Source organism: Cetorhinus maximus, chromosome 29 (assembly GCF_964194155.1).
Source record: "Cetorhinus maximus chromosome 29, sCetMax3.hap1.1, whole genome shotgun sequence".
Taxonomy (NCBI): Eukaryota; Metazoa; Chordata; class Chondrichthyes; order Lamniformes; family Cetorhinidae; genus Cetorhinus; species Cetorhinus maximus.
The window spans coordinates 23,605,072-23,618,737 of record NC_135907.1 but is presented as its reverse complement, the minus strand read 5'-3'; the positions used below and the strand labels follow the sequence as shown (position 1 = coordinate 23,618,737).

At 44.4% G+C, this 13,666-nt stretch overlaps 1 protein-coding gene across 1 annotated transcript in view; it reads left to right on the top strand.

The window, feature by feature from the left end:
* The window catches only part of cacng2a (calcium channel, voltage-dependent, gamma subunit 2a), a 63,239-nt gene extending 49,864 nt beyond the window's left edge, over positions 1 to 13,375 (top strand). The window contains exons 3-4 of the mRNA XM_078531859.1: positions 556 to 696; positions 12,761 to 13,375. Coding sequence (XP_078387985.1) covers positions 556 to 696; positions 12,761 to 13,293 — 674 coding nt within the window. The 3' untranslated portion in view covers positions 13,294 to 13,375. The remainder of the gene's footprint in view (positions 1 to 555; positions 697 to 12,760) is intronic.
* Positions 13,376 to 13,666: the final 291 nt, after the last annotated feature.

The window sequence follows — 13,666 nt, the reverse complement described above, 5'->3', positions numbered from 1 at the left end:
CATGGATTTTAGATGAATTCCTGACAAGTGGTCCCGCTGCTCTGTGTCAGAAGAGTGAATTTTTAAACGTCTACCCTTCCCGTGTTGGGTAAAACCCACCCTCCCATTGTTGCTCTTCAACCCTGGCCGACTGTCCTCCTTCCATTACAGATGGACAATTATGGGCTGCGCCCTCTGACCCCTCATAGCCTGTGCTTATCATTCAGGGATGACCCCAAGTAATATTTGTGACCAACTCCAACCTCACCTGAACCAATCTATTGAGATGAAACAAGAGGCAGAGAAGATAGACTGGAGAGAAGATCTTGGAAACAGTTAAAATTTCTCACATAACAAGATAAGTCTCCCAGTATGGATCTGGAACCTGTTTAATATAATCTTATGTTTCAAGGTGATCTCGGATGCTTTATTTTATGAATCAGCGTGCCCGGGCTTGTAAAAGGAAAATAAATTCTCTCATTGTTTCTTTATTTCCGCTTTATCTTTCCATTTCTCGTCCTCTCTATCTTGCCCCCTATTTTTGACCCCACTCAATCCCTTCCTTTCCCCTCCCAGGAGCTGTTCGAGCATCCAGTATCTTCCCTATCCTCAGCGTGATCCTGCTCTTTATGGGTGGCCTCTGCATCGCAGCTAGTGAGTTCTACAAAACTCGACACAACATCATTCTTAGTGCTGGCATCTTCTTCGTATCTGCAGGTGAGAGACCTTTGTTAATCTCACGTCTATCTGAGTTGTTCACCTTTCGTTTTTGACTAGGTTTGAAACAAAACAGGAGTGGGGCGGGGGGCAGAATAGGGATGGAGAGAAGAATGAGATGGTTTCAATTTTCCGGGGTTAAAATTCATTGGAGATCTCAATAACGTGTGTCTGTGTGTCTCTGTGTGTGTGTCTGTGTGTGTATGTGCCTGTGTGTGTGTCTGTGTGTGTGTGTGTGTGTCTGTGTCGGTGTCTGTGTGTGTGTGTTGGTGTCTGTGTGTGTGCCTGTGTGTGTGTCTGTGTGTGTGTGTGTCTGTGTGTGCCTGTGTGTGTGTCTGTGTGTCTCTGTGTGTGTGTTGGTGCCTGTGTGTGTGTGTGCCTGTGTGTGTGTCTGTGTGTGTGTGTGTGTGTGTCTGTGTGTGTGTGTCTGTGTGTGTCTCTGTGTGTGTCTGTGTGTGTGTGTGTGTGTCTGTGTGTGTGTCTGTGTGTGTCCGTGTGTCTCTGTGTGTGTCTGTGTCTGTGTGTGCCTGTCTGTGTGTGTGTGTGTCTGTGTGTGTGTGTGTCTGTGTGTGTGTCTCTGTGTGTGTGTCTGTGTGTGTGTGTCTGTGTCTGTGTGTGTGTGTCTGTGTGTGTGTCTCTCTGTGTGTGTGTGTGTGTCTGTGTGTGTGTCTGTGTGTAGAAGCAGACTGACCCATCCATAGCAAGGCAGATGACAATTTTAGACTTTGGACTAGAAGAGTGTGTCCGTTATGTTACTATTGCTAACAGTAAGAATTTTAAAAGAAAGTTAGAGAATTACTGCACTGAGGGTGGCAGTGAATGAGTGATAAGGTGATGCTGCATGAATGTATTGTACCATAATGTGATGTAACGTGGATTCAGGTCCACACAGTGCAAGTGTGATGGTGTAGTGGTCTGAATGTGAGACAATCAAAGCTTCAATTAAGCGACACTTGGTACAGACTGATGACACCTTTCAGTCTGTGAGGAGGAATTTAGCAGGTAGCAGACAGCAGAAACTTCCCTGAATATCAAGCTTCACAATAAATCTGAGCTCCCCTCCCTCTCTTTATTATTCAATGCTGAATTATTAGCAAAACAGTTGCAATATAAAGCAAGGTGTCAGTTTTGCTGAATGAGAAATGAGAAAATGAAGTATGTACTCGCTGTGAGTACCTGGCATGGAGCAAGTCTTGTGCAGCTTTCCTTTGCTGGTCATTCACAGGATGTGGGCATCACTGGCAAGGCCAGCAGTTATCACCCATCCCTAATTGTTACAAGTGAGTGGCTTGTTAGGTCATTTCAGAGGGCAGTTAAGAGTCAACCACATTGCTGCGAGTCTGGAATCACAAGCAGGCCAGACCGGATAAGGACAGCAGATTTCCTTCCCTAAAGGACACCAGTGAACCAGATGGGTTTTTACAGCAACCTGAACATTTCATGGTCGCCATCCAGATTTATTTAACTTAAATTGCCCCAGCTGCCATGGTGGGATTTGAACTCTCATTACCGGATTGTTAGTCTAGGTTTCTGGGTTGCTTGTCCAGAAACATAGCCTCTTTGCTATCATAAACCTGAGTTGATTGAAGTAAAATGGATAAAGTGATGACTCCAGTGAACGGAAATTTAGCAGCTAATTGGGAACGATTTAAACAGTGACTTAATATAACAAAGTTTTTAAAAACTGTGACCATGAAAGCATCCACCTTCCTTCATGGTATTAGGTAAGAAATAACTTTGAGGGGAGAGAGAGGAGTTGATACTGGGTAGATGTGTAGACATTTGAGGAGTGTGTGTGCAATCTGAAACGACATTTTATGGCACTTTCCATGTTTTCATGTATTCAGAAGGAAGGCCGATTGATATAAAATTGCATTAAGAATTCGCGTTAATAGCTGTAAACGTGCTGAACTGACAATCACGGATAAGGAACAGAGTCATTTAAAAAAAAAAATACACTCTCAGAATGTGGGCATTGCAGGCAGGGCTGCTGTTTATTACCCCCATCCCTGGTTGCTCCCTGGGAAGGTGGTGGTGAGTCGCCTTATTGAACCGCTGCAGTCTTTGTGGTGAAGCTGCACCCACAGCGCTGTCGGGAAGGGAGTTCAGATCCAGGATTTTGAAGCCGAGGTAATGAAGGAATGACCGATACGTGCCCCAGTCAGGATAGTGCGTGACTTGGGCGGGAGCTTGGAAACAATGGTGTTCCCATTCACTTGCTGCTCACGTCCTTCTAGGTGGTGGAGACCACAAATTTGGGAGGCGCTGTTAAACAATAAAAGATATAAAATAATCTAGCTTGAGGACTGTGTCAGCGTGGCTGACCTCAGTACACCATTCACCAAGACAAATACCGTTCACACGGTAAGAAAAGGAACAAATGATTGTTTTGCCAGAATGGAGGACTTCAATGACATAAATAAGGGAGATAAAGCAAGTCAATGGGTGATCTTGTTCACAACTCCGAACAAAACAAACGATGAAGTCTTGGATCCTGAAGGGCTGATATAAAGAGAATGTTTGAAACTTTAAGCTCCTGAGGGAATGGGGGCACTCTTTTGACAATGCAACAGATTTTAAAAATGCCCTCAGCTCTGGCAACTGAACCTAATTGAAGCAAGTTCCAAATTACGTGTGTGCAATATTCCTTATGAGGACCCTCCTTTTGACATTATGTATTGTTCCCAAATGATACTACGATACTGAGTCTCGGGTCTGTGCTGAAAACTGCAACAGCACCAACAATTATACTTTTTGGTCGCTGATTTATTGGTTTTTCCATTGCTTCAATGTGCACCAATCACCGGAGTTTGCTGTGTCATACCCATTGGGTTTTCAGTAAAAAAAACATTGTGAACTGATAACGTACAATTCCACCAGGATGCAGATTTCTGTTTCCCTTGTGATGTGGCTTCTCGGGCAATTCAGTTTTTAATTAATGTAGGAGCTCAGGTTATGAGTCAGGATGAAATGGAAGCCCTTAAATGCTAGCAACCTGAAATAAAAACAGAAACTATTGGGAATGTAAGTCAGGTTATTGTATTGGATTAAGAGCCTTTGAGGAGCAGAAACACTTGAAACTTTAAACGGTCATTTCTCTAACCAGATGCTAATGGATCGACTGTACATTTAAGCGTTTCCTGTTTTGATCTAAATTATAGCTTTATTTACCACCAATTTGTTTTGCATGATGGAGAATTTGATGTCCGATGTACACCATGTTCCATTTCTGGAGGGATAGAATTGAAAAGCAGAGATTCAATGACACTTGGAGCACTGTGGGCAGTCCTGCTCTCTGTATTGCTAAAAGGATATTGAGGCACCCGATGGAATGGAGAAGATGCCAAAAAAAGATTGGCCAGAATGACATCAGAACTGCAAGGTTATACTGATCAGGAAATATTGAACTGGTTGGAGCCCTCTTCTCTAGAAAAGAGAAGGCTTAAGGGGAGACCTGATGGGGATCTTTAAAATGATGAGAGGCTTTGATAGGGTAGGTGCAGACAAGTTGGTTCTACTTGTGGAGGAGACCAGAACTAGGGGGTCATAAATATAAGATAGTCGCTCATAAATCCAATTGGGAATTCATGGGAAACTTGAGCCAAACAGCATATATTTAAGGGGAAGCTGGATAAACATGAGGGATAGAAGGATATGGTGATGGGGTGAGATGGAGAGGGGTGAGAGGAATCTCGTCATGTGATTCCAACATGGACTAGTTGGACCGAAAGGCCTGTTTCTGTGCTGTAAGGCCAATGTAAGTAAAGCTGAAAGTGATTTGCAATTTAGCCGAGGAGGTCGGATAGTTTATACATAGAATGATAGGTAGTGTAGTCCAGAGTGAGTCACAACCTGGAATCAAGCTGAGTGGTTGGAATGAATCCTCTGTGAATTAATGGGTACTTTGGAGCATTTATAGAGATTAAAATCTCAACCCGCCCTATCTCAGTAACCTCCTCCAGCCCTGCAACCCTCTGTGATCTCTGCACTCCTCCAATTCCAGCCTTTTTTGCATCCTTGATTTTAATCTCTCTACCACTGTGGCCAAATATCAGCTGACTGGGCCCTAAGCTCTGGAATTCACCCCCAAAGGAATAGGAGCAGGAGTAGGCTATTCGGCCCCTCAAGCCTGCTCCGCCATTCAAGAAGATCATGGCTGACCTGCCCCAGGTCTCAACTCCTCTTTCGTGCCAGCTCCTCATTGCCCTCAACTACCCGATATTTCAAAAATCTATCTACCTCCTCTTTAAATAATTTCAGTGATCTAGCCTCCACAACTCTCTGGGGTAGAGAATTCCAGACATTCACTGTCCTCTGAGAGAAGAAATTCCTTCGCATCTCAGTTTTATATGAGTGTCCCCTTATTCTGTAACTATGTCCCTTGGTTGGAGATTCCCCCACTAGTGGGAACATCTTCTCAACATCTACCCTGTCAAGGCCCCTCAGAATCTTGTACGTTTCAATAAATCACACCTCATTCTTCTAAACTCTAATGAATAAAGGCCTAACCTGTTTAGCCATTCTTGATAAGTCAACCCTTTCATCCCAGGAATCAGCCTAGTGAATCTCTTTTGAACTGCCTCCAATGCCACTATATCCTTTCTTAAATACAGGGACCAAAACTGTGCACAGTACTCCAGGTGCAGCCTCACCAACACCCTGTACAGTTGTAACAAGACTTCCCTATTTTTAAACTCCAACGCCCTGGCAATTCAGGCCAAAATTCCATTTGCCTTCTTAATTACTTGCTGCTTCTGCATGCTAACTTTTTGTGTTTCATGCACAAGAACATCCAGATCCCTCTGTGCTGCACTTTTTTGGAGTCTCTCTCCATTTAAATAATAGTCTGCCTTTTGATTCTTCCTACCAAAGTGCATGACCTCACACTTTCCTACATTAAACTCCATCTGTCAAGTTTTTGCCCACTTACTCAACCTACCTATATCCCCTTGCAGATTCCTTATGTCCTCATCACAGCATGCCCTCCCACCTATTTTGTATCATCAGCAAATTTGGATACATTACACTCTGGCCCTCCTCCAAGTCATTAAAATAGATAGTAAATAATTGAGGCCCTAGGAATGATCCTTGTGGCACTCCATTAGTTATGTCTTTCCAACCTGAAAAGGCCCATTAATCCTGACTCTCTGTCTTCTGTGTGTTAACCAATCCTCAATCCATGCTAATACATTACCCCCCAATACCGTGAGCTCCTATCTTGTGCAATAACCTTTTATGTGGCACCTTATCAAATGCCTTCTGGAAATCCAAATACATTACATCTACCAGTTCCCCTTTATCAACTCTGCTTGTTATATCCTCAAAGGACTCTAGCAAATTTGTCAAACATGATTTCCCTTTCACAAAACCATGTTGACTGTTTGATTGCGTTAAGCTTTTCTAAATGTCCTGCGATTTCTTCCTTAATAATGGACTCTAACATTTTCCCAACGACAGATGTTAGGCTGACTGGCCTATAGTTTCCTGCTTTTTGTCTCCCTCCCTCCTTGGACCGGAGTCACATTAGTGGCTTTCCAATCCGCTGGGACCTTCCTGGAATCCAGTGAGTTCTGAAATATTTCAACCAATGCCTCCACTATCTCTGCAGCCACTTCCTTTAAAACCCTTGGATTCAGGCCATCAGGTCCTGGCGACTTGTCTGCCTTTAGTCCCATTAGTTTGTCAAATACTTTGTCCCTCGTGATAGAGACTGTTAGAAGATCTGTCCTCCCATTAGCTCCTTGCTTCTCTGATATCTTTGGGATGTTTATAGTGTCCTCCACTGTGAAGACCGATGCAAAATATTGGTTTAAATTATCTGCCATTTCCCTGTTCCCCATTATCAATTCTCCAGTTGCATCCTCCGAGGGTCCCATGCTCACTTTAGCTACTCTCTTTTTATATACCCGTAGAATCTTGCTGTTTGTTTTTATATTTCTTGCCAATTTACTTTCATAATCAGTTTTCTCCCTCTTTGTTAGGTTTTTAGTCACCCGCTGCTGGTTCCTAAAAAATTCCCAATTCTCTGGCCTATCACTAGTTTTTGCAGTTTGGTATGCCTTAGTTTTTGATTGGATGCTCTCCTTGACCACCTTTGTCAACCACGGGTGGTTCATCTTTCTCAACGAACACTTATTTTTGACCGGGATAAATTTTTGCTGAACGTTATGAAATATCTGTTTAAATGTCTGTCACTGCTGATCCACTAACTTCCCCTTAGTCTATTTTCCCAGCCCACTTTAGACAACTCTTTCTTCATACCTCTGTAATTGTCCTTATTTAAATTGAGGACATTGGTTTGAGACCCGAGTTGCTCACTTTGAAACTGAATTTGAAATTCCACCATGTTGTGATCGCTACCTCCTAGAAGATTTATAAGTATAATATCTCTTATTAATCCTACCTCATGTTAACTCTCCACCTCTCTACCTTCATCTACTCTTTTTAGACGCTCTCTAAAATGCGTCCCTTTTCCCCAGCTTTTGGCCACTATTCCTAACATCTCCTGACATGTCGTGTTATCAAACCTTGTTTGCCTGCACTCCTGTGAAGCACTTCAGGACTTTTTGCTATGATAGAGGTATAGATGCAAGTTGATGTTGTTGGTCAGTCTGTGAACTTGTGCGAGTGGATCTAGAGGAGTTAGTAGTCTTGTTTTATTTGTAACATTCAAGGAAATACCTCAAGAAGTGTGTATCTAATACATGTACGCACGCAGCTGCACACCAGGTATGTACACACACTCAGTTAATTTTAGTGTCCATTCAACACTCTTCAATTCACTTATGACTGTTGATCAAACTGAGGGCCCGCTTGTGGAGTTCAGGGAATATTTTCAGATTAGGAGAAACGAGAAAGGAAAATTCGGAGGAGCAATAGCCAGAGTCATTTTAATCAGATGAAGGAAGATAATAAAAATCAACATGACCACCAGAATACAAAGGGGAGCAAGGGGTGCTACAGTTGTACAGAGCCTTGGTCCATTTAGAGTAACTGTGTTCCATCCTGGGCGCCACATCTCAGGAATGATATATTGGCCGTGGAAGGGCGCAGCATAGATTCACCAGGTCTGGCCAGGATTGGGGTGACAAGCAGCCATCCTGGAGTCCAGGACCTGGTAAGTGCAGAGGGTCTGGTGCCTCATGGCAGGGAGGGGAACTGAGGCCTAAGGAGGGTAGGGATAGGGGGTTTTGGGATCTTAATGGAGAGGCCAGAGTGGGGAGGGAACACCCAGGAGGGGCAGGCCTTGGGAGGGGGCTCCCAATGTGGAAAGGGGCACCTTGAGGGAGGCGCCCCTTCCTTCCCACCCCAAGGCTTGTGCAGGGCTGTTGGGCTTTCCCCCTATCCCTGGACTCCTTCTACCGGCCTCAAAATTGAGGCCGGGTGGGAAGCGGACCTTAAGTAGCCAATCGAGGTTGGTCAACCTAGGCCTCACCCGCTCCCCATAAAATTTCAGGACAGGTTGGAGAGAGGCGGGAGGGCCAACCTGCCCATGATCTTAAGATTAGAACTAGGCCGTTTAGGAGTGAAATCAGAAAGCACTTCTTCACATACATGTTAACAGAAACCTGGAACTCTCTCCCCAAAAAGGCTGAGGGACGATCGGAGATTTTGAGATTGATAGATTTTTGTTCGGTAATGATGTCAAGCAACATGAATCAAAGGCAGGTAAATGGAGTCAAGGGTCAGATCAGCCAACATCTAACCGAAAGGCAGAATGGGCTCAAGAGACTGACAGCCTCTTCCTTTTCCAGTAACTACAATACAGCCTGTTTCTAATTGTCACCTTGGGGGGATTGTTTGTACATTGCAGAGATGAAAAAAACTCTTAACTGTCGGGATTACCCAACCATTCCACCAGCACCAAAGATCAGAAAAGATCTGTTAATATTCTGTCACAACTGGAGAAGGAAGGAGTCCCCAAGGGGTCAATTTATTTTCTCTCTGTTTTATCTTTGTGTGTTACATTTGTGTAACTGTGATTACTGCATTTATCGGCTTCTTAACAGTAGGTGATACTAGCTTGGTGCTTTCATATTGTTGATGTGTTGGGTCCATTACCTTATAGTTTCACCATTACACTTGGGTGTGTTTGCTGTAATTTTGGTGAATTTTGTTGGCATATTGTGGGTGAGGTTGGCATATTGTAGATGTTTTCTGATGTACTTACTAGTGTATCTGGGGCATGGGGTTTGAGTGAGTTTGGTGTAAATTCGATGGGTTTATTGAGTTGGGATATCTGGTATATTTCAGATTTTGGGGAGTGTGGTATTGGGGCAGGTGGGGGGTGTTATTTACATTGATCACGAATAGTGTTTATTGTAGATTTGCTGCAATATATCATTGATGGCTTTAGAGATTTATCTGAGTGGACATTAGTATATTTGTGGCAAAACATAAGAAATGGGAGTTGGAGTTGGTTATTAGGCCCTTTGACTGTGCTCTGCCATTCAACAAGATCAAGGTCGATCTAGATTTGCTGAAATATATAAATTATGGAGTTTCTTGGCTTGTATTTGGTGAGTCACATGATATAGCGATGGTGGCTTTGTGTTTTTGTTTATAGATTCATTTGGATCTGTTTTCAATGGGTTTGGGCAATTTCTGTGGGCATATCTGAACGTGTTCGCTATTGTGCTCAGATATGGATTTACAGATATATTTATCCTTGATTTAATCAGATTTCCACCCCATCAGAGTCTGAAACAAACCTTATCAAAGGCGTGACTGTGACAAAAATAAATGATTCCTCCTCGTCCTTCTCGCCTTGTTTGCAGCTTTTGCTGACCACATTATCTTCCTCCGATGCCTCTCCACCGTCATCCAGCTGGGTTCCATTCTTAATAATTGTAGCCAGAGAATCACTTGCAATAGCTTCTCTTCCCACAACTGCACCGTTATCTCAGGAGTATCCCAAGGATCTATATTTGGCCTCCTCCTATTTCTCATCTACATGTTGTCCCTTGAGATCATCATCCGAAAGATGTTAGTTTCCGTGTGTACACTGATGACACCCAGCTGTACCACATTACTACCTCTATCGACCTCCTTACTGTCTCCACACTGCTTATCCAACATCCTTCCGATCAAACATTCTGAAGACAAATATATGAGAGACCCTCTTTAAAAGGGGTCTTGCCATTCTCCCAACAGTTCAGTGGGTTTAAATAATGTATATCCAGAATTTTCTAGGTTTGATTTCCCCGGCAGTGCCAAGTTAGGTGACCTTAGCCATGGTGATTAGTTACGTGGACATTGCGATTGACTAAGCATAGCCCGAGAGGGTCAAATCTTAATTGCTGTCCTGGGACCCACTATAGCTCAATGGTAGCCACCTTGACTTTGGAGCACCAGAGCAAGGAAGTTATGCTGAATCTTAATAAAGCTCTGGTTAGGCCACAATTAGAATATTGCATCCAGCTCTGCTCACCGCACCCTTTAGGAAGGATGTGAGAGTTTTTGAGAGGCTGCAGAGGAGATTTACCAGAATGGTTCCACAGATGAGGGATTTTAGCAACAAGGTTAGCTTGGAGAAGCTGGGGTTGTTCTGCTTGGAGCAAAGGAGATTGAGGGGAGATCTATTAGAGGTGTACAAAATGATGACAGGTTTAGATAAGGTGGACAAAGAAAAGCTGTTCCTATTAGCTGATGGTGCAAGGCCTAGAGCACACATATTTAAGGTTTTAGATGAAGATATGTGAGGGGGATGTGAGGAAGGACAATTTTTTATGCAGTGAGTGACCTGAAGCTCGCTGCCCACAAGGAAAGTGAAAGCAGAGATGATCAGTGATTTGGAAATTGGATGGGCACTTGAGGGAAATTAACCTGCAAGGCTACGTGGACTGAGCAGGGGAATAGGAGTGACTGGGTTGCTCTACAGAGAGCCAGCACGGACTCGATGGGCAAAATGGCCTCTTTCTGTGCCGTAAATGGCTCTGTGACACCATGATCTTGGGACATCCCAAAGTGCTTTGCAGCCAATCAAATTGCTGTTGTGATGTAGGCAACGTGGCAGCCAATTTGCACACAGCAAGCTCCCACAAACAGCAATGTGATAATGACTAGACCACCTATCTCAGTAACATAGGTTGAGGGATAAGTGTTAGCCAGGCCTCCCAGAAGAACTCTGATCCATCAAAATCGGTGTCCAATCAGGACATACTCTTGACGTTCTGAGAGTCGGCTGGACCAATAAGCAAACAACTCCAATCTCTGCTCCTTGAGCATAGATCACGTGAAGTCATTTTATTCACCAGTAAATATACTTGGCTCACACAGTGAAAATAGGTGTTAAACATCAAGTTTCAGTCCACCTCCACTAATTGGTGCTCGTGTTACTCACATATAAATATGACGCAGGTGCATGAGGAGCAGCAATAGCTAGAGTGATATCCCAAATCTGACAGTATTTATCCGAACAGAATGTGATGTTTAATTATTCATTCTTATGGTGAGTTTATTCTATCCGTCTCTCCAATGGTTTTATTGCTTAACGTACAACTCAGTCAGTGCAAGAGATATAAGTTACCAAACAGTCCCTGGGGTGTGTCAGTACTGACAGGGGGTCCCCAGTAGTGTGTTCGTGTTTACTGGGAGTCCCTGAGAGTGCGTCAATGTTTAAAAAGGGTCCCGGGAGTGTGGCACTGATTACAGGTGGTTACTGGGAGTGTGTCAGTATTTACAGGGGGTCCACGGGAGTGTATCAGCTTTGACATGGGGTCTCTGGGAGTGTGCCGCTATTTACAGGGGTCCTCAGGAGTGTATCAGTATTTACAGGGGATCCGCGGGAGTGTGTCAGTATTTACAGGGAGTGTGTCAGTATTTACAGGGAGTGTGTCAGTATTTACAGGGGGTCCTCAGGGAGTGTGTCAGTACTTACAGGGGATCCGCGGGAGTGTGTCAGTATTTACAGGGGGTCATCAGGGAGTGCGTCAGTATTTACAGGGGTTCATCAGGGAGTGTGTCAGTATTTACAGGGGATCCGCGGGAGTGTGTCAGTATTTACAGGCAGTGTGTCAGTATTTACAGGGGATCCGCGGGAGTGTCAGTATTTACAGGGAGTGTGTCAGTATTTACAGGGAGTGTGTCAGTATTTATAGGGAGTGTGTCAGTATTTACAGGGGGTCATCATGGAGTGTGTCAGTATTTACAGGGGGTCCTCAGGGAGTGTGTCAGTATTTACTGGTTGTCACTATTTATAGGGGTCTCTGTGAATGCCAATATTTTAGCGCCTCTCCAGCTGAAATGTGCAAAGTGCAGGGCTGATGATGGAATAGTGCTCCGCATTTCACAGATATGTCTTTGAGATTAATTTTCACTGTCCAGCACAAAAACCCAACAGAGTAAAACACTGAGCATTGAACTTGTGGAGACAGACAGAAAGGATAACTTGTATTTTGGTAGCGCCTTTTACCCGCTCAGATTCCCCAAAGAGTTTTACAGCCAATGAAGATACTGCTTGAAGTGTAGGCACCGTTGTAATGTAGGATATGGAGCAGGCGATGTGTGCACAGCAAGCTCCCACAACAGCAATGTGACCATGACCAGATCATCTGATTTAAGGTGTGAGCTGAGTGAGAAATGTAGGCTGGGACACTGGGGTGAACTCCCCTGTGGAAGTGGCCGTGGGAGTTTTTAATGAGAGCTCAAGAGGGCAGACAGGGCCTTGTTCAAATGTCTCAGCAGAAAGACAGCACCTCCGACAGTGCAGCACTCCCTCAGTCCTGCACTGGGAGTATGACGATTTTTTACTTGTACCCTGGAATGGGACTTGAACCCACCACCTTCTGACTTGGGGTTGAGAGCGATGTCCACAGAATGAAGGAAACTTTTGCCTCGTCTCCTCTCCTTTTAGGTTTGGTGGAGTAGAAACAAATTCTTTAGAATGATAGGACGCTGTACCAAAGGAGGAGGCCATTCGGTTCATCCTGCCTGTGCTGACCCTTTGAAAGGGTCTCAACTCCCCTGCTCTTTCCCTCTGGCCTTTGGGTTTCTCCTCCCCTCAATGTCCCTCTTTGAACGTAAATGATTGTGTGTTGTTTTTACTGTTCCTGTTGCACTCCAGGTTTGAGTAACATCATCGGGATCATAGTGTACATATCGGCCAACGCTGGAGACCCAGCCAAGAGCGACTCAAAAAAGAACAGTTACTCCTACGGATGGTCTTTTTACTTTGGAGCCCTCTCCTTTATCATCGCGGAGATGGTGGGAGTGCTAGCAGTCCACATGTTCATTGACAGACACAAACAGATACGGGCGGGGGCCAGATCCACGGATTACCTGCAGTCCTCCGCCATCACTCGGATCCCCAGCTACCGGTATCGTTACCGGCGGCGCAGCCGGTCGAGCTCCCGCTCCACCGAGCCCTCGCACTCCAGGGACGCCTCGCCCGTCGGTCTGAAAGGCTTCAACACCCTGCCCTCGACCGAGATATCCATGTACACCCTCACCAGGGACCCCCTGAAGACCACCACCTCGACTGCCACCTATAACTCTGAGCGTGATCACAATTTTCTCCAGGTTCACAACTGCATCCAGAAAGACCTTAAGGATTCGTTACACACCAACACGGCCAACCGGAGAACAACGCCTGTATAAAAACTATTGAACCGTTGCCGAAAGAGAAAGAGAGAGAGAGAAAGAGAGGAAAGAGAACAAAAATAAACGATTAATAATTTACAAAAAGGGAGAATATTAAAAGTTATTGCATGAAAACCCGAATTCCATTGCAAAAAACAAAAATGCAAAAGTTACTTTGTCAAACAAAAAAGATTTTAAAACCGAAAACCAGGAGAAAAAGGAAGGAAAAAGGGAAGATCCTCGAACTTCTGCCAGAGAAATGGAGAGAGAGAGTGAGAGAGAGACAATGAGGAAAAGGGAATTTTTGTTCATTTCTCAAATGAAATTTAAACGCCACTTATTGTTGAAATTCTTTCTCGTATTACTTTCCCCCCGACCCCCCCCCGCCTTA